Below are 21,910 nucleotides of genomic sequence, written 5' to 3' on the forward strand. Positions count from 1 at the left end.
GTATGCGTACAGTAGCCTGGTATGGCTGTCTTGAGAGGTTCTTCCAGCAACTGACTGAGACAAATGCAGATTCTTTCAGCCAACCATTGGGTTGAAGCAGGGGACCAATACAGAAGAGATAAGAAAGAAAGGAGTGAAGGAGCTGAAGGGGATTATGACCCCATAGGAAGAGCAAAGGTGTCAACTAACCGGACCCCTCAGAACTCCCAGAGACAAAGTCAAAAACAAAAACAAAAAACAAAACCCCCAAAAACAAGGAGCATACATGGGCTGGTTCATGGCCCCGGGTACATGTGTAGCAGAGGACTACCTTGTATAACCTTAGTGGGAGAGGATGCACTTAATTCTGTGGAAACATGATGCCCCAGGAAAAGGGATGCTGGTGGGGGTCAGGCGGATGTGGGTAGGCGAGCTGGGGAACACCCTCTCAGAGTTGGGGGTACGGGTAAAGAACTTGAGGATGAGGACTGAGAAGGGGGACAACTTTTGGAATGTAAATAAATAAAATTTAAAAAAATAACCAGAATCTAATAGACTCTGTCTGGTTTTTTCTCTCTTTTTTCGTGTGTGTGTGTGTGTGTGTGTGTGTGTGTGTGTGTGTGCAGTTACCACGAAAACAATGGTTTTTCTCCAGGTGGAAAAGCCAAGGATCAGTTGTTCTGTTTCCATGGCTAGATGTCTCAGTAGTTTCAATCTGGCTAGTGTCCTAGAGGAGTCCTTTAGAGCTGCTGGTCTTTAATCAATAATGGTATCCCAAAGAACTAGGTTCTAATACCAGGGAAAGAGTGCCTCAGGTTTGGAATATATAAATTTGCCAACAATAATGAAGGCCTGCAAAAGCAAAAGTGTACTTCTTCCATGTTATCTGTCTGCATGTGTGTGTGTGTGTGTGTGTGTGTGTGTGTGTGTGTGTGTGTGAGAGAGAGAGAGAGAGAGAGAGAGAGAGAGAGAGAGAGGTATTGCTAACATGTGTTGCCCAGAATTAAGATCAGTCTTCTCCCCTCAAATAATCCTTTAAGAAAATCTCTCACACGTGTGTTCAACTGCATGATTTACTGTTTCCAGCTGTGATTGACAACCAAGATTAAGTGTTACAATTTGATTGATACAGTTCCTAAACATAATTCTACTATTTTCTTAAAGATGATGCACTATATTTACATCTGTATTGTTTAGCTTAAAATGTTTAATCTCTCAGAGAAACTCAACTATTGTTTAAAAATACATAACTCCATAACAAAAATACATGACTTTTAGTGTGTTTTTTAGCATTGATAGAATTTTTTCTTCTTTTTATGACTTAATATATGAGTAACTTTTAAAGATATTTTATATTTTATTATTTATGTCGATTGTGAATGTTATCTATTTTCCATTATTTTTTATTTAAGCTTTATAGATATCTTATTTTAAAAGTACATTATTTCTATTTTACAGTTTGCATTCAATGCCAAATATTCAAGATAGAAAAGAATAGGGAATGCAATTTTGAAATGATACATCCTAAATTTACCATTGTTTTTACCATTATAAAGTTTATAATTTGCATCAATTTTGTAAATATATTAAACTTTTCCCCTACATGTGTCTATTTTTCTTTAGAAAAATTCAAATACAATTATATTATTTCCTCCTGAATAGTCTACATCTTACTGTATTTTTGGCTCAATGATCATTTTAGTCATTGATTCTTTTAACAGTTTAAATTACTGCATTTTTCTAATCTTTATTTGGATTTTTTCAATACAAATTTTTATCACTGTTTTACAATTGATGACTTTTGGAGACTATTCAAACATTATTGTTTTTAAAGCAGAATTAAGTATTTCAATAAAATTAAACTGCACACAAATTTCAGAATGATTTATTATTATACATATTGATAAAATTTTGCAGAAATTTTTTTTTTTTGAAAATTAACTGACTCTTTAGGAATAAGACAGCCTGAAACAGCCAGGATCATATTTGCCTAATTATACAACATGCCTTGTTGTAGGTCCATTCTTATGGACTTTAATACTTTTCTTGAGAATATATATATATATATATATATATATATATATATAAAATATATTCATGAAATAAACAAATGTAAATGTGCCCAGTGACAGCTCTTCTTTTTTCAATCTTATTGCTTAAAAATAAACAAATGAAATAGACATCAGTGTATTGAAAATCTGAAAAGCTTATATGAAATACACTGCAAAGACTATTGATACATGGAGAAAAAAATGAAAAACCTCAAATGCTGTTCATGAGGGAGAATAATTTTGGCTGTCTAATTCAGATGATAGAACTAGACAATAAATTCAACTGCTTTTTGAAGTAGTGATTTCCTTTTTATAGACAGCCACTATAAACACTATAAACATTTACCTTAAAGCAATGTGATCATTTACTGGCAGCACGTCAGAGGCTAAAGGTATCATTTCTCCGACTGAATCTTTAATATCAAGCAGTCTCTGGATTTTTATATGTATTGATTACCTGATTCCAACAACCAGAAAAATCACAGCATTTTTATTCCCATAAAAGTTATTTCAGGAAACAAAAGCCATTCTTGCTTAAGGATCAGCACATGTCTCTAGAGGCAGATTTCTTTCTCTATAAAAGCAGCTTCCTGGGGTGACATAGAAAGCTTTATATGACACTGCCTTAGGTTCTTATAGTTGGTGGTTAATGGCAAGAAGAGCAGAGCTAAGTCAAAAGTATATTACAGATATTTTCAATATGAAGACTCACAGGAGAAGATGATTACACACAAACGTAAGAATACTAAATTTGAGGTAAGTAAAGAAAATTAAAAGAAATTATTAAAATCGTAAGTTCTAAACACGAATTTTAAGCATATTGTTTACAAATATAATTGATAAACATTTTAATGCAAAAATTAACAACTGAAAGACACAAAGAAGAAATTGTTGTTTCAGTCTGGCTGGAAATTCTATCCAGCATAGGAAAATTGTTTCTCCATTTCTGTTTGGAATGACTTTTTGGGTAATCTTTAGAAGACTTGGGTCAGAATCTGATAAACACAGGGAACAGTGTTGCAATCATTATCTGTTCCCATGTAACTTTTCTATGCTTTCTATTTGGAGAATATTTAGTTATTAAATGAACAAATGTTTACTGACTATAAACATTTTCCTTTAATGAAGAATGAGGTTACTAACAAAGAAGTAACAGGTTTTGCTTGTAGGTTTATACTGAGTAATGAGACAAGTATTATGAGTTAAAATAAGAACAAAAACAATTGTGCATACCTATTGTTTCAGAATTTGGCTAATGCATTGCTGAGATAATAAAGATTTTTGTGTAGATAGATAACTTGTCATTTCACCAAAAATAGTTCTCCTATGAGATATTTAGAAATCTGAAAATACTTCTTTCTGAGGTACAACAGCAATGAAAGACTCATTAACTAAATGTTTAGAAGTGCTCTGTGTATAGAAACATAAGTTCTACATCGTGCCATAATATAACTCTTTTTGTGCTTAGAAGTTGTAGAAATGAAAATAATTTGAGAGACATTTAAATCCTTTGCTCAATCAAGTAGCTTGCAAGTAGCAAAATTTTTAATTCTTCACTAGTGGGAAACTATTTTAATTATAAGGAAGAAAATGGGATATAACATTGAATTCAAACTTAAAATTTGAAGTTACAGGAGACAGTGAAGAGGATTTTCCAGTTATTTATTATGTTTTTAAATATGAAGTCTTAAAACACTATCAATGAGTAGATATGAAGAAAATAAAAAAATTAAATATAAATGAATCTTTTTGAAAGTATGTTTTTGATTAAATAGGATTACATTACTTTCCCCTTTTCTCTCTTCAGTGATGAGCAGGTACTCTTGTTAAACCCTCCCTTGCCATGTCTCCGACAGTTTCAATTTGACAGCATCTTTTCATTTGATTATTGTCACACAACACACAGACACATACAAATGCACATGTGTGTATTTGCACAAATGTATATAAAGCAATCTTTTGAATTCATTTTTTGATTTGTGTGTACATGGTTTTCAAGGCTTACCACTTTGCCCTTGTTGAATCTAGCAAAACATGATGCTAAATCCTTAACATGAGAGCATATCACAGTGTTTTGACCTGCTTCCTATTCCTGTTCAACCCCCACCATATCCTCTCTCAATTCTTTGTCTTTCCTCACCACCAAATAAATGTCTTTTATTTTACACACTGAAATGGGGTTTAGGTTAGTATTTCAAATTTTTGTGATGGAAATATTTCCTTAATTTTAGAAAAGAAGGAGAGAAGTTAATAAACTGTTTTTGTTTCCTGCCTTCAAATTACTGTGTACTTTAGCACATACTAGAATATTTATTCTACTTTTAATTAATGTTAGAGAATTTCTTAAAGTTTTCTGAATGATACATCATTATACTTATACATATATTAACTAAAATGGTAAAATAAGGCAAAATCTTAAGATAAAATTAATGAATTGCATTTTTCTAATTATATTACTTATATCTCATTATACTTAATTCCATTTTCTATATATGTATATTTAAATTAAATAGTTACACTTGAAATCTCAACATCATTCTCTTTATGAATGAAGTATATTTCTAGGCCAGTGATGGTAATATTTTCTTGATTTTTATTTAGGTGACCATACATTGGATACATGGCTCACAGTAATGAATCCACGGTATCTGAGTTTGTGCTTCTGGGACTTTCTAAATCTTGGGGACTTCAGCTTGTGTTTTTTACCATCTTCTCTGTCATCTATGTGACATCAGTCTTGGGCAATGTCATGATTATTGTCATCATTTTCTCTGACTCCCACTTGAACTCTCCTATGTACTTTTTACTCAGTAACCTTTCATTCATTGACATCTGCCAATCCAACTTTGCCACTCCTAAGATGCTTGTAGACTTTTTTGTTGAACACAAAACCATTTCCTTTGAGGGTTGCATGACCCAAATATTTCTTCTTCATAGCTTTGTTGGGAGTGAAATGATGTTGCTTGTTGCTATGGGATATGACAGGTTTGTAGCAATATGTAAGCCACTGCACTACAATCTAATTATGAATCGGAGGGTATGTATAATTTTTGTGTCAATTTCTTGGGCAGTTGGTATTCTTCATTCTGTGAGCCATTTGGCATTTACAGTGAATTTGCCATTCTGTGGTCCCAATGAGGTAGATAGCTTCTTTTGTGATCTTCCCTTGGTGATAAAGCTTGCTTGCATGGATACATACAGAATGGAAATTTTAACATTGGCTAACAGTGGCATAATATCATTAAGCTGTTTCCTGGCTTTAATTATCTCCTATATCATCATTTTGGTCACTGTCCAACACCAGTCCTCTAGAGGGTCATCCAAAGCCCTTTCTACACTAACGGCCCATATCACGGTAGTGATTCTTTTCTTTGGGCCTTGTATTTATTTCTACATATGGCCTTTTAGCAGATTGTCTGTGGATAAGTTCCTTTCTGTATTTTATACCATTTGTACACCTTTACTAAATCCTATCGTATATTCTCTGAGAAATGAAGATGTGAAGTCAGCCTTGAGGAAATTGAGAAACAGCCGTGTAAATCCTCAGAAAAACTAAGGATCTCTATGAAACAGCCTCATATTGAGTCAGAATGAATATTCTCCAGGGGATTCTAGAATCATCCAAATCATCTTTGTTTGTGATATAAATGTTTAAATTATAGAGATGAATTTTGCCTTAAAGGCAAGGTAACTACATAAAACAAGTTCTTGAGTAAAATTATCATGATTTCAGAGAAAAATTCTCACTGTTCGTAACTTTAAATTTTCTTAAAATTGTTAGGGACATTTAAAAATTATTTTATGTACTTCTTAGTCTGGAGTCTCTAGAGAAATAAAGCTGATGAAAATTATACACACACATACACACACATATAGATATAGATGTAGATATATATGATTTATTTGAGTAGTTTACAGATTATGTAATTACTACTCCTGTCTCCCAAAGGAAAGTCCAGGAATCAAATAATTGTTTATTCCATGAGGGTAGATATCTTAGCTAGTCTTGACCACACCATAATACAGGAGAAATAAGCTTTAATATCAGTGAAGGAATGTACTTTTCAGCGAGAGTACATATACTCTTCTATATAGGCTGTCACCAGAAGATGTGGAACAGATTGAATGCGGATCTTTCCACATGACACTCCCATCCCTTGTTTAGGGTGAAGCTTTCCACCTTAAATGATTAAATTAAGAAAAAAACTCACAGGTGTACCAAATATTTTATATATTTGTGGGTTATTTAATGCCAGTTGTATTCAAGTTGACAACCATGAATAGCTGTCCTAAGTCCATCCCTTGTCATCTTTGCACACAGTTTTATCTCATACCATGTTTAGTTTCCAAATCAAAAATAATAACCACATCATATGTCTAATATGATATAACTATCCCAGGTAAAAATCACAAATACATTACATCTTAACCAGGTCAAAATTACATTAAACATGATATTACTATGCCAACCAACATATAACTGTAAATGCATTACAAAGTTTAGAATAGTTGTCAATTTACTTTGAGGAACATTTTAGTATCTTAAAATTTAAGTACAATAAACCACTGATATTTTATTACATGATGAAGCAATTGAAGAAAAGAGCACACCTATCTGTACAAACATGTGCTTAACAAATTATGACAGAAAAATAGAAATTATAATCCTTGCTTCTGAAACAGATCATGAGCTTTAGCTGATATTAATAACTATATATCTGTAGTATCCATTTTGTATTTTCTCCACCCACATTGAGCACTTGGGGGGTTATCTTTATTTCCTGGAAGGCTGACCCAATCTTTTATTCTTAAAGGGTCTGGGCTCTTTGTCAGTTTTGCTTGGAGTAGGTTGTTGTAGTTTCCTGTTGACTTTAATTATGGGTAACACTCAAGAAATGCCATAAAGTATCTTGTACTACAGGCATAATTCTTCTTATTGCATTATGGAGAATCAATCTAATTTATCCTTGGTAACCTGATAAATAACCCTTCCTAATATTACTATTTCTTTCTTATCCTGTTGACTGAAGAGCATCAGAAGCCCATGGTAGCCATGGTGATGTCTGAGCTTTTAGTTCAATGAAATATTTATTCTTCCTCCTGGCAGGGGTGCTCTCCTCTCTCGAACTAAAGCTTCTAGGTTAGAAAAATTTAAGGTTGTGGAAACATGAAACAGAATTTTTCCTAGGAATTACTAGGGGTTATAGTAAGTAGAACATCCTTCTTGCCTGGATTCTTGGATCTTGATTCAAGGAGAAACCATACCACATATTGAATTTTGGTTCAAAGTATATACTGCCTTCTCAAGAGCCATGTCTAACAATCCTACATATTGTTGTCAACAAATTGACTCTGTAATTTGGGTTAGCTTTTTCAAGATGGTGGAGAACATGGTAAGACCAGTAGATTCCATAATTGTGAGCACACAATTGAACTTCTCTGGCTGTATAATAAATTCATTTGTCAGAAGGAGTATTGTGTAGAATAGCATGATGATGCACAAGTCATTGTGTAGGTTCACAAATGTTAGTTTTGGCAGAAGAATTAAGTGCAGCAAAGTCAAACATATAATGAAAACAAGTATCTATTCCATTCGTTGTTACTTTCATAAAGGAAATAGTCCAATGTAGTCAACCTGCTACCAGATCTCTGGCTTGTCATATGACATATCAGAACTTAAGCAAGTGTCTCTGCTTTTAGCAGTTCTGGCACTCAGCAGCATCTGTATTGATACCAAACTTGGTGAGTGGAATCCATGTTGTAGAACCAATGCATATCTTTCATCTCTGCCACTAAGGGTCACTTTGTTTATGGGCTCACTGGGCAGTGACAGAGGTAGTTGGAGAAACAGGATGACTGTCTACATAGCAGATCATCCTATATACTTGATTATTGAATGCCCCCTCTGCTGAACTTAACTTTCAATGAGGATTTACATAGGAGACAAGTATCTTCATACCCTTAACCAGTATGCTGGAATCTACCCACACATCTCTTTCCAAATTTTCCAATCATCCTCTAAGTCTCTTACCATACAGACAACACATTGGATAAAGCCCACCAATCAATGAATATTTGCACAACTGGTCATTTCGATTTCCATACAAAATGTATGGCCTTAAGTCCCAACCAGTATAAAGATTTCACTCAGTCCTTGTAATTCTTCAGCTGTTCACTTTCAAGTGGTGCGTTCATAAGGTGCAAAACTATCTGTAAACCAAGCCCTTGACTTCTCTACCTCAGTCACCCGGTCATGGGGCACACCCCATTAGGGTTGAGTTGCTTGCTTAGAAGAAGCATTAGAACAGGAGTATAAGCCACAGGCATTTGGGTAACTTCTTCATGCAATTCATTTGACACTTCATTGTTAAATGTTCAGTTTCTCCTAAGGGCACATAGCAGACGACCTAGTCAAAGAAGAATTGTTGCTCTTAGATGATGATAGATCTTTGTTTACAAATCCCAATTTTGTCCTCCCTTATTCATCTATAGTTGCCTGCCAAAGGTGCCAAACAGCATTTCTAACTGCCACTGATATCTCCAGTAATGATGCATCTGCTGAACCATATTGTCCCACCAGTAGAGCAGCCTGCACAACACCCTGGGCCAACTGATGAGCTTTCCAGTATTCTAGGCCCCACTCTAAGGTAGCAGCTTTCTAATTAACTTTGTATATGAGCCAGTGTGACACACTGAGGAATGTGCTTCATCCATAATCTATCTAGGCACATTAATCCTTTTACTTCATTTATGGTGGTGGGAGGAGCCATGTACAGTAATTTATTCTTCACCATAGAAGGAATATCTCTACATACGCCATGCCACTGGATTTCTAAAATTTTCACTGAGGTAGAATGCCATTGAAATTTGGTTGGGTTTATTTATTATCCTCTGATGTGATATGTGTTGCCAACACATCAAAAATAATTGTTACATCATGCTCACTTGGTCAACCAGCATGAAGTCATAAACATAGTGGGCCAGTGTGATATTTTGTGAAAGAGATAGACAATCAAAAACACTTCAAATTAAGTCATGACCCAAGGATGAAGAGTTAAAATATACTTGAGATAAACTTACAAAGGTATACTGTTGGACTAACCAACTGAAAGCAAATTGCTCCTGGTGGTTCTTACAGATATTACCAAGAAAAATGAATTTGCGAGATCAGTATCTGCACATTATGTACCAGGATATGTGATAAACTGCTCAAATAAGAATACATATCTGGTATAGAAACTGCAATCATAGATACTACTTGACTAAGTTTTAAATAGTAAACTCACTCTCTATGACACATTTTTATTCTGTAGTTGCCAGATAGGAGAGTTAAAGGGAAATGTGTTGTAAACCTCAGCACCTGAGACTTTCAAGTCCTTGATGGTTGGAACTATTTTCTGGTATTCCTCCTGTGTTATGGTATTTTCTTTGGCTCACTTGTAAAGGCTACTCCAGTGGATTTCATTTTGCCTTTGTAACTATAACAGTCCTCATTACTCAAGTCAGAAAACCAGTGTGAGAATTCTCTGGACATTTTTATATGTCTATCCAAAATATACATTCTGGAACTGGGTTCAGGAACCATGGTAAATTGGGTTTCAGGTTCAATTCCATTAATTACCTGACTGCTATAAGCTCCACTTTAATAATGCTACTTTGAGTTTTTTGGAATCATCATCAATTTTGAACCAGTAGCCAGTTTATCCCAGAACATCTGATTGTTTTCTTTTCCCCAATGTACTGTTACCCTTGTGAAAGGTGGTAGGTCACTACTGGGAAGGATGGGGAAAAGAATAAAACTCTTAGGTATTTTTGTTAATTCCTTTCTCAGGGAACCTGGCCTTCCCTTTATGTAAGAGTTTTCAAACTTGTCAAGTCAGAAAAATGGTCCACACTTTTGAGATTCCCTCTTGACAGAATCCAACACAGCCTTTCCTTCATTTGTTTGGGGATTTCTCTTCTTATACAAAAACAAAACAAAAATGCAATAGGTTTACTATTATTTCATGCCTGGAAGCAACATGACTGATTAAAAAGTTCTGTAGGCAGCAAAGGTTGTACCTCATACTGGCAGCTGAACTTGGTTCTGAAAGAGATACCCAGGTGGTATTGGTTTTGAAGGTATAAAGGAGTCATGGAGAAGAGCTGAGTCCATTGTTGAAGCTTTAGCCTTCACAACACTTGAAGGCCCAGGTCAGAAGTGGTCCTGCAGAGAAATTGAGGCATGATACCATGGAGAGAGCTTCAGAGAGGCTATTGGTGAAAGTGAAGCTCAGTTGCAGCAGAAGGCCCCAAAATTTTGGAGATGCCAATACCACAGGATGACCATGAAAACAGCAGCTGCCTTTCAATGAAGCCTACCTAAGTTCCAAAGACAAGTTATGTGTGTGCTGCAGAGGGAAGAGGTGGAAAAGTGACCCAAGGTCTTTGGATGAAGGAGTCCAGAAGATCTTGAGTGAATTCCAGATATGGGACACTACTTTGATCTGATGATGACTGTGCCCAGGTATTTTACTGTTGAAGGAAGGAAGGATTTAACTTATTATTGATTTTATAGGAGTTATTGAGTGTTTAAAGAGATTTTAGGTTTGAAATGAGACTTTGGACTTTTAAAGAGATTGAATTTTGAAGTGTTTTAATTTGTAATGACTGGGAATTTTTAACCTTGTAAATGTTTTAAATTGTGTTATATGTATGTGATGTCAGAGATAAACAAAAGATTGTGGCTTAATAATGCCTGTTAAGTTGTCCTGGTTAATTGTGTTTAATAATTTTATGTCAACTTGACACAAAATAAAGTCATCTGAAAGGAGGAAACCTCAGTTAAGAAAATGGCTCCATAAGACTATGTTGTAGGTAGGCCTACAAGGTATTTCCTTAATGATTATGGAAGAGGACCTGGCTATTGTAGGTGATGCCACCCCTAGACAGATTATCCTATATCTATTACAGGCTGAGTAAGCCATTGGAAGCAAGCCAGTAAGCAGCACCCCTCCATGGCCTCTGCATCAGCTCCTGCCTCCAGACTTTTGCTCTGTTTGAGTTTCTGTCCTGACTTCCTTCATTGGTGAACCATTATATTTAAGTATAAGCCAAATAATCACTTTCCTCACCAACTTGCTTTTGGGGCATGGTATTTCATTTGTACCAATATAAACCCTGACTAGGACAGTTGCACATTTGTTACTTTTATCTTTTCCTATTGGACAAAACAACATTGCCAATGAAAAATATATTTACACTTATGGCTTGAAGGTACAGTTCACTGGGGCAAGGAACATATAGTGACTGAATTGTTAAGAATGTGAAGTTTCTTGCTCACATCTTAGTTGACCAAAAAGTAGAAAGTTTTCCTCGGAACTGAGCAGGACTACAACTCTCAAGATCTTTTCACAGCAACCTCTTTTTTTTTTTTTCAAATCACCATTTGTAGCAAAACATGTAGACTGAATACTAAACATCATGGAAAGTAAATAAACGAGACTTAAAACAAGAGCTGCATAATTTTTTGTCTGTGAAATGAATGAAAGTTAAAGAAAAGTCATCCAGAAAAATATATTGGAGAATAAGAAAATGCAAAGTGGGTTGTAAAGAATGGTTGGATTTGATCACTGCATGATATAAACATATATGCAAATACCACATTGACCTCATTAATATGAACAAAAATATTTTATGAAAATTAAAATGATGCTTATAATTTCAGAATTAAATGAATCTCACACAGAAATGCAGAAAACAAAAATAATGAAAGGAAACAAATAAAATTGTTGAAGACCTGAAAATAAAAATAGAACCAAAAACAATAAAACAAACAAACAAAACCACTGAAGGGATTCTGAAAATAAAAAAAATAAGAAATCTGAGCAGGAACCACAGACACAAACTTCACCAGCTGACTACAAGAGATGAAAGAAAGAATCTCTTATATAAAATGTACTATAAAAGAAATGAATATACTGGTCAAAGAAAATGTTCAATCTAAGAAACTCCTGAAAGAAGACGACCAGGAAATCTAAGAGTAAACTATTAAATACCAAATCTAAAAATAATAGGAATAAAGAAAGTATAAAAAAACTAAGTTAATTCTATTCCATTGATCTTCCTGCCTGTCTCTGAACCAGTACCATGCATACTATTGCTCTTTGGTACAGTTTGAGGTTAGGGATGGTGATTCCACCAGAAGTTCTTTTATTGTTGAGAATAGTTCTCGCTATCTTGGGTTTTTTGTCATTCCAAATGAATTTGCAAATTGCTCTTTCTATCTCTACGAAGAATTGATTTGGAATTGATAGGAATTGTACTGAATCTGTAGATTGCTTTTGGCAAGATGGCCATTTTTACTAAATTAATCCTGCCAATCCAGGAGCATGGGAGATCTTTCCATCTTCTGAGATCTTCTTCAATTTCTTTCTTCAGAGACTTGAAGTTCTTGTCATACAGATCCTTTACTTGCTTGATTAGATTCACTCCAAGGTATTTTATATTATTTGTGACTATTGTGAAAGGTGTCATTTCCCTAATTTCTTTCTCAGCCTGTTTATCCTTTGAATAGAGGAAGGCTACTGATTTGTTTGAGTTGATTTTATATGCAGCCACTTTGCTGAAGTTGTTTATCAGGTTTAGGAGTTCTCTGGTGGAAGTTTTAGGGTCACTTAAGTATACTATCATATCATCTGCAAATAGTGATATTTTGACTTCTTCCTTTCCTATTTGTATACCTTTGACTTCCTTTTGTTGTCTAATTGCTCTGGCTAGGACTTCCAGTACTTTATTGAATAGGTAGGGTGAGAGTGGGCAGCCTTGTCCCTGATTTTAGTGGAATTGCTTCCAGTTCCTCTCCATTTAGTTTGATGTTGGCTACTGGCTTGCTGTATATTGCTTTTACTATGTTTAGGTATGGGCCTTGAATTCCTGATCTTTCCAAGACTTTTAACATGAAGGAATGTTGAATTTTGTCAAATGCTTTCTCAGCATCTAGTGAGATGGGCATGTGGTTTTTTTCTTTGAGTTTATTTATTTAGTGAATTACATTGAGGGATTTTTGAATATTGAACCATCCCTGCATTCCTGGGATAAAGCCTACTTGATCATGATGGATGATTGTTTTGATGTGTTCTTGGATTCTGTTTGCGAGAATTTTATTGTGTTCTTATTTGAGCAGTTTATCATGTATCCTGGTATATAATGTGTAGATACTGATCAAGCAAATCCATTCTTGGTAATGTCTGTAAGAACCACCAGGAGCAATTTGCTTTCAGTTGGTTAGTCCAACAGTATACCTTTATAAGTTTATCTCAAGTATATTTTAACTCTTCATCCTTGGGTCACGACTTAATTTGAAGTGTTTTTGATTGTCTATCTCTTTTACAAAATATCACACTGGCCCACTATGTTGATGACTTCATGCTGGTTGACCAAGTGAGCATGACAGGAACAGGGAACTTGCATTCAAGAAATCTCATCAATATGGCTGCCTAATCATTACATAAAAATGACAATATCAGTTGAAAAGCTAATATGGATGAAAGAATTCTAATAAGGCTTCACAGCTAGAAGAAGTACAGGCAGTCAGTTGTTGCTAAAGAAGAAGTCTAAGTCCTCACCAGGGAAGTGGTTGTTGATACATCAGCCACCCCAAAAAATTAACTCCAAACACATATGAGCAACATTAAATTATCTCAGCTAGTTGTATATAAAAATTTATATGCTTATAAATTTAACAATTTTAGTTAAAGAATAAGAGACTGAATTTGTGGAGTGAAAGGTACATAGGAGAAAGAGCAGAAGAAAATAATTTAAATATAGTACTCATATATAAATTCTAAGAAATTCATTCTAAAAGTTAAAAATAAGAATCTGAGGAGGAGTTAGGGGAGGGACTGAAGGAGCTGAACAAGTTTGAAACCCCATAGGAAGAACAACAATAGCAACCAAGCAGAACCCCTCCCCCCAAGCTTCCAGGGACTAAACCACCAACCAAAGAATGTACATGGAGAGACCCACAGCTCCAGCTGTATATGTAGCAGAGGATGGCCTTATCTGTCATCAAGGGGAGGGGAGGACCTTGGTCCTGTGAAGGCTCTATGCCCCAAAATAGGGGAATGCTAGGGCAGTGAAGCAGGAGTGGGTGAGTAGGTGGGGGAACACTCTCACAGAAACAGCAGAGAGGGGGTACACAGGGAAGGGGGATAACATTTGAAATGTAAATAAATAAAATAACCAGTAAAAAAGTTTTTAAAAAAAGAATCCACATGTTTTAGGTGTGATAGGATCTTTGGAGTCATGAACTCACAACAGCTGTGGTGGACATTAAAAGATTTGCAGGAGATCAAGTGAATCAGCACTGCAGCATGAAAGTGAGAGGGGCTCATGAAAGCCACTTTTAACTGAGAAGTTTTGGATTATGATGGCTTCTTGAGGAGAGAAAATCAGTTTTCTTTAGGAGTATGGCCCCTATACACTATAACTGATCATTAACTCTTTTATTGAGCATGTAAAAACTTGTGAGTCTGCTAAATTTACCCATATTTTTTCTCATTTAAATGAGATTTTCATCCTTCAACCTAACTAAATAGATTAGGCATATCAGTCTACCATTTGTTCATTCATTTATTCACTTTCTATTATATTCTTTGTCTTAGTTATTCAAATATTACCAAACAGTAATCAACCATATTCCTAAGAACTCTATAAGTGACTATCTTAAGCCCTACTCACTAACCAAATATTTGGTTCCTGTAAAACCATACTATATTTGCTAAAGTATGTGTTTTTCTTGGTGCCAAGATACTTCAGTCTAGAGATACTTGGAATTGTACTGAAAGAAAAAGGAATATTCACAAGTGGATCCCCAAGAGTGATGGGAAGAGAAGTGAAAGAGAAGACAAGCTGAATTCTTCTCTTAGTTTATGAAACTGTGTGTTTTAATTACTAATAACAAAGTATCATGTGTTAAAGTTTAGTTCAGTGCATCTATCACATCCTGGGCTAATCATTTGTAAAAGACTAGTATAGTTGCAATGCCAGCTTCCTCTGGGTTCTATTAAGGCATGTGGTTATTTAACCACACTGTCAATACTAGGAAATTTAACCTCCAAGTCCTATTCCTGTTGCCATACTATCACTGTAAGGTGTGTGCCATGACAAAGGCAATCTTTCTGGAATGCAATTTCTGTAAGTAAAACTCACTTCTCAAATAGTGATCCAAGTAATAGATGTGTGAGCAGAAGGGAAAGGTCATGTTAAAAGAAAAGAACAGATATTACCAACTGTGGAAGAATCTGATAGAAATTATTAACCCCAATCCATGGCACATTTTTCAGATTCTGAACTCATCTCATTACAGAACAATAAAAGGCATCAGGAATAAGGAGAACACATGAAATCTACTTAAGGTTAACCTAATGCACTCAAAAGCATCCACAATATCACCCATGGTTTCTGTTGTACTTAATCAATGTAGTATATGTGTGTGCACTTGAGGAACAAACAAAATCAGTCAACTGGTAATAATGTTGTCCTCCTTTTGATTTTCTCCTCTGTGGAGGACAACTTATGTGATAACAAGGATTCCAAACAACGCTAATGCATACATCTGTCCTCATTATAGGTCACTCATTTTAGCCGATCTACCAAAATTGTTGTATGACCCCTAATATTGTAAATTGGCCATACCATTTCCTGTTGTGTATGAATTCTTAATTATTATTATCTAATTCTAATTCCTATCCAAAGATGAATATTAAGCAAAATGTTCATATTTATATGCACCATTAAAAAATTCTTACAACCATGCATTTCTGGTTTCTCTAAATGAAGCTTCAAAATAGCAAAAGGCAATATGTTCTCACATACAATGAATTTTAAAGGTTCTGTTGAAGGATGAAAATAATTTCTCTCTCTCTCTCTTTCTCTTTCTTTCTTTCTTTCTTTCTTTCTTTCTTTCTTTCTTTTTCTAACTTGCCATAGCAATCCTTTCATAATTATTTCTAAACACAAGGCAAAATGTATTTGCAAATCAATGAATTCGAAAACATCATTTACATGAAAAACAAACTTTAATTTTAAAACCCTCTTGATTTGCAAAACAAGAAGAAAAATAGCACCAAACAAAAATAATTGAAGGAATATTAAATTTCATGAAATGCATAGTAAGCCTTTAAACACCCCACATATTAAATGACTACCTTTAGAAGTAAAGGCAATTATATTTTGGAAATGTATTAGAAGAAAAACAAAAATGCTGCTAGTCCTGTAATTTTACTTTGTTTCCAGAATAAGAACATTTCTTATCAATGAAGAAACCTGTCCAGGTTTCAGATAGCGACCCCTCAGCTTTGACATAGCTGCTTTCACCTCTTTGTTTCTCAGAGTGTAGATAACTGGGTTTAAAATGGGTGTGAAGATGGTGTAGAACACAGCAAGGACTTTGTCAACTGAATAGCTGCTAAAGGGCCACACATAGATGAAGATGCATGGTCCAAAAAATAGTATGACTACAGTGATATGAGCAGTTAGGGTGGATCGGGCCTTGGCCATGCTAGCAGAGGAGCGATTCCTAACAGTAATGAGAATCACAGTGTAGGAGACGACCAAGAGAAGAAATGAACTCATGGAAAGAAACCCACTATCTGCAACTATTAGCAAGCTGACAACATAAGTGTCTATGCAAGCTAGCTTGGTCACCAGTGGGAGATCACAGAAAAAACTGTCCACCTGGTTAGGACCACAAAATGGCAAGTTAACGGTGAATGCCAACTGGCTGGTTGTATGGATGAAACCCACAAACCAGGAGATGATGACGAGAATGATACACACGCGGCGACTCATGATTGTCATGTAGTGGAGGGGTTTGCATATTGCAACATAGCGATCATAGGCCATGGATACAAGGAGTACCATCTCACCACCAGTAAAGAGATGAACAAAGAAAATCTGAGCCAAGCAGGCTTCAAAAGATATAGTTTTTTGTTCAACCAGAAAGTCAGCAAGCATTTTGGGGGTAGCAAAAGAGGCTACACATATATCTATAAACGATAGGTTTGCAAGCAGAAAGTACATGGGGGTGTGAAGTCGTGAGTCTGAAGTCACTGTGAGGATGATGAGGAAGTTGCCCAGCAGTATTGCTAGGTAAAGCAGTGAGAATATGAGAAACAGGAAAGGCTGGAGCTCCTTTGAACTAGACAGGCCCAGCAGTACAAACTCTGTCACACGAGAGTAATTTGTTTCATTCATTGACATTGGAAGACAGTTGTCTTCAGTTATCTGAATGGAAACAGAATAGAAACCAGTAAGTTAAATAAGTTTCTCTTCATTTCTCAGTTACAGCCTATACACACACACATACACACTCACATACATATATCTACATATATGGTGTTTCTATACATGGAGTTTCTTGAGTTATTCAACAATTACATAACTAATGCAATTCAATGTTGTATGAATCTAGTTAAATAAATCCTGAAATTAAACAAAGCGATTACATGGTTTTTAGAAACCTGCCATTAGTCAGCCTTGAACAGGAGAGAAGAACAGGAAGAACACTGAATACTAGTAAGTTTGTTGCTTATTATGCCTGATGATTTTGTTCACTTTGTGAAAACTTAATGAAGTGTACACTTCTTGTTTTGCCCTTGCACAAACATGTTATGCTCTCATGACATTTATAGCTATAAAGAGAGGCAGCTCTGGATTTCTGTTTAAACTAATCTATCATAAAGGACCTTCACACTTAGTAACTACAAATTGTCTCCTTCTCTCCAATTATAAATCCTGTAAAGTAAAATACAAAATCTTGGCAAAATTGGAAGATGGTTACTTCACAGAACATTGTTTCCCTGTCACTCAGGTCCTCATAAGGTTTCTCCTTATGGAGAAATCTGATACATACATTGCTTTCATTTAAGCCTGGGCGATGGTAACCTTCTTCATACACAGCAGCTAGTGCTAATATTTACAGAAATTTTATTGGAAAACACACACACACACACACACACACACACACACACACACTGATTGTGTGCTTTAGGAATTTATACTGTGAGAATGTTTGCTTTCCTACACATGTACTATGTCCTATATTTATCTGAATTTACTGCATTTTACCTTGTTTTTTATTATATAAGTAATCTATAGCTTGCAGACATGTACAAAAATAGGAAAATTGCAAAGCAATTTGCAAAGAGACATTGAATATTCTCAATTTGAAGATCATTGTCATCTAAATCACGTTTTTAAAGATGTCTTTTTAATATTTCCAGCCTCTGAAAACTGTGAATATCAATGTCTTTTTAGACCATAACTGTTTATTTCCTTATCTCTGCTTGAGTATCACTACTGATTTACATATACGACAAAACATGACGAGTAATCTTAAATATCTTCCAGAAACAAATCTGGAGAATAATATTGGATTTCATGGATTTAACTTGTTAGAACCCAGCAAGGAAGTAATTTGTGTTTTTTCTACTTATTCCATCAAAAGCAAGTGTACCAAGATATTAAAAAGTGTACCACGTTTTTCTGAAATTTTTAACATCTGCCTTATTTTTCTGAAGTTCTACCTCTTAGATTCCTGTCACAAAGGATCTTTACAGGCAGGAAAGAAAGTAATACAAGTAGAAACAATTTACTGGAATTTTATAAATACCCCATAAGAAAGAGTAAGTAGGAAAGAATCAGAAGCAGCTTCCTTGGGCAGTTTGACAGAAGCATTTGTGAGCAGCAAATTTAAAAGAGAACATCCAACCCGATCATATTAGTAGATTAAACCAGGAACTGGGCTCCAATAACTTCTCTCAATCTCCTGTAAACTTGACTTCTTCCACTGTCAGTGACTCCTGGGACTCTTGAAAATCTTTGGGAAAATAGAGTACTAAAACTTAGTGTGTGAAATAAAAGCAGTAGTAATATGGACTTTAACTATATTTCCCATATAATCCCTTTTTAATTTCAGTAGTCTATAAGTACAAAAGTATTGATTCCTTCAAGACCTAGTGCTATACCCTGTTATAGATTTATATCTACCTCCATAAAAATTATAAACTCTTATTAATCATTCCTTGATCATTTAGAAACATTGATAAATTGATTGCATTCTTTGTCTTGCACATTTTATGTTAGATAAAAAGTTTTCACATTTTATCTGCCATAAATTAATTCTGTATTGATGAATGAAAACAATGTCATGCTAGATTGTAATTATGTTATTGAGTACCTATGTGACCCTGTCTGGGTCTTTTTAACCTGTAAGGATTCATAAGTCTTATATATTAAATAGTTATAAAAAGAAACAAAATAAAAACAAAAACCACCAAAAATGCCTCTCAGTTGATTATTGAAGTGAGAACTCCATGATGTCTAAAAGTTTATAATTATACTTAAGATGCAGTGTGTTATCTTAGATTACATTTATTCTAATTTAATATAATAATTATTATTTGATAATTTCATCATATTGCCTGCCATAACTCATACCAAAATGTGTTTCCAATTGGATGTGCTTATATAAAACTGATTTTCAGTTCTTACAATATCTAAATACAAATTCATCTCTACAGATATCGATGGACACAGTGATCTTTGGTTCCCCAGTACTAGACATTTAATGTGTAACTCTTTCTCCAATCCTTTTTATTCAGGTATTAGGACTTCTAGATGAACTAAGGAAGAATATGTAGTCCACAAGACTCATAAATCTTTGTTTCACAGATGCAAATTTCACCAACTTTTAAACATTTCTGGCTTTTAGATTCATAACTCAAAATGGATCAGTTATATCACAATTGCTGTTACTGGACACTTATTGATGTCTTACTCATCTCTTTGGAGATATACAGAAACAAAAACACTTTGTTTGCCTACCACTGAATGGAATATGTGGTTATTCCATAATCTACTATAGTCATTAACAAAAAGAAAGAATTTACTTGTACATCACTCTAGAGATAGCAATAACTTTACTTAAAAAAACAAAGTAATAGATTTACTGTCTGTAACTATAAGCGACTGCATTCAAGTACACTGGATGTGGGAACTCTATGGATGTGGGGGAAATTTGGAAAGTCAAGAATCTGAAATATGAGAAAAAAGTTTCAAAATAGTTCTGTTATAGAAATTGCCATGAATTTAGTCTAACTGTATATATTTGGTGCTTCTGTTCAAAAATATTAAATTATATGACCACAAATAACTTTTAGAATCCTCCAAAAATGTAAATCTATGATATGTCATTAATATTTGCATTGCATCTGTAAGTGTATACATTTACTTACATGTCATAAGAACATCTCTCCTGACTTATCTAAAGGTCCAGAAAACAGTACTCTTTTCCCCTTTTATAAGCACCAAAGAAGAGCAGCACAGTTCTGCAGGAGCCAATGAATAGGTGACAAAGGCAGGACACTCATGACTTTTCAAAGTTCAATTTTCATCCTTAAGACTTCTGACTATTACTATCATCAACACTGAGATATATAAAAAAGCCATTGCAGTGATTAGAAGCTAATTGTGAATTGACGTCACTGGACTGTAGTGACCAAGAGACCCACATGAGAGTTAGAATTACAGAAATTGCTTCCATTAGAGATAATTACATGAGAGAGTTTGTTTACTCACAAGAACACTTCAAGGATTCCACAAATAGAACAAGAACCAACAAAATGATTTATTTTGTTACAGAATATACTATATGATGAAAAATATCAGGGAGTAAGTTTTGATTAGTTCATTATGCTTCAGGACTGCTCTATATGAGTACCAGTGAGAGGGTCAGTACTTGATGAGAAGTCATGTGACTTTTCATATTTCATATTATTAGTTCATACCACAGAACTAATAAATACCATGCTGTGTTAATTTTTAGAAGCATGTATAATTATATGCTTTGTATCTAAGAGAAGGATTCTAGACTAAGGTCATTATTAACTTGTCATGTGCATAGTTGATCATTTAAACAATATTCTACCTTTCTACCTCATACACATAAGTATGCTTATAACATCAGACACATACTTCAGTGTATCAAAAAGTAGTATCAAATCCGTCCTTATAAATTCCCCAGGATAAAATGTAAACACAATATCTCTAAGTATGCATTTTATTTGTATTTGTACACCTATACACTTCTCATCTATATTCACATACAGAATTTGAAGATAAATTTACATTTTCATGTTAGTATTACTATTATTAATGCTCAAAATACAGTGAAACAATCTGACATCTCCAGAAACATCCTGTGAATTGAAGTTTATATCCAGATCTCACAATATAAAACTTTGTGTGGTTAATTAATATAAACAGTTATTTGATATTCAGGACCTAACTTTCGGATATGGAACCCATTAAAATATAACTACTGCCTACCTTTTCTTCTACAAGTTTTGCTGTTTCAGGTGTCACATTTATGATTTTGGTCAAATGGAATTAGCCTTTGGCAAGTTGATAAATATGTATTTTATCTTATGTTTCTTTATGTAGATATCCACTTTTCCCGGTACCCTTTGTTGAAGATGATATCTTTTACCCAGCTCATGCTTCTGTCATCATTGCAAACTACTAGATAATTGTAGTTAATCAAAGTCATATTTGGGTCTTGAATTTTGTTTCATTAGTCTAATTTTCTTTGTGCCAATACAGTGCTGTATTTACTATTATGGTTCTGTAATATAATTTGATTTCTAGAATAGTAATCCCTCTCACATTGCTTGTTTTACTCAGGATCATTTCAGTTCTTCTGTAGTTCCATTAAAAGTTTAAGATACATTTTGTGTTTTCAATTTTTGTGAAGAATGAGCTAAGTAGTTTGAAAGGGATTGCATTGAATCCATAAATGGCATTTCAGAAAATGACAGTTTTTATAGTGTTAATTCTAA

The 21,910-nt window shown here is 34.4% G+C and overlaps 2 protein-coding genes across 5 annotated transcripts; one reads left to right on the plus strand and one right to left on the minus strand.

The window, feature by feature from the left end:
• The first annotated feature begins 2,648 nt into the window (after positions 1 to 2,648).
• LOC117705973 (olfactory receptor 4K1) lies at positions 2,649 to 11,523 on the plus strand. 3 transcript variants are annotated; one of them, XM_076931118.1, is made up of 2 exons: positions 2,649 to 2,786; positions 4,632 to 11,523. In XM_076931118.1, exon 2 carries the CDS (start codon positions 4,651 to 4,653, stop codon positions 5,584 to 5,586), a length of 936 nt encoding a protein of 311 aa, XP_076787233.1. In that variant the 5' UTR covers positions 2,649 to 2,786; positions 4,632 to 4,650; the 3' UTR covers positions 5,587 to 11,523. The 3 variants fall into 3 exon arrangements, with proteins under 3 accessions (XP_076787233.1, XP_076787235.1, XP_076787234.1); XM_076931120.1 differs by having other exon boundaries at positions 2,649 to 2,766; XM_076931119.1 differs by having other exon boundaries at positions 2,655 to 2,821.
• A 4,548-nt stretch (positions 11,524 to 16,071) lies between these two features.
• Positions 16,072 to 20,488, minus strand: LOC117705771 (olfactory receptor 4K15). Of its 2 annotated transcripts, none has more exons than XM_034498456.2 (3): positions 20,309 to 20,488; positions 18,784 to 18,891; positions 16,072 to 17,297 (listed from the first exon to the last, which is right to left on the minus strand). In XM_034498456.2, the coding sequence occupies exon 3, from the start codon at positions 17,271 to 17,273 to the stop codon at positions 16,293 to 16,295; it is 981 nt and encodes a 326-aa protein (XP_034354347.1). In that variant the 5' UTR covers positions 17,274 to 17,297; positions 18,784 to 18,891; positions 20,309 to 20,488; the 3' UTR covers positions 16,072 to 16,292. The 2 variants fall into 2 exon arrangements, with proteins under 2 accessions (XP_034354347.1, XP_076787232.1); XM_076931117.1 differs by having other exon boundaries at positions 18,685 to 18,891.
• Between the last annotated feature and the right edge of the window lie 1,422 nt (positions 20,489 to 21,910).

This window comes from Arvicanthis niloticus, chromosome 3 (genome assembly GCF_011762505.2).
Source record: "Arvicanthis niloticus isolate mArvNil1 chromosome 3, mArvNil1.pat.X, whole genome shotgun sequence".
Classification (NCBI taxonomy): Eukaryota; Metazoa; Chordata; class Mammalia; order Rodentia; family Muridae; genus Arvicanthis; species Arvicanthis niloticus.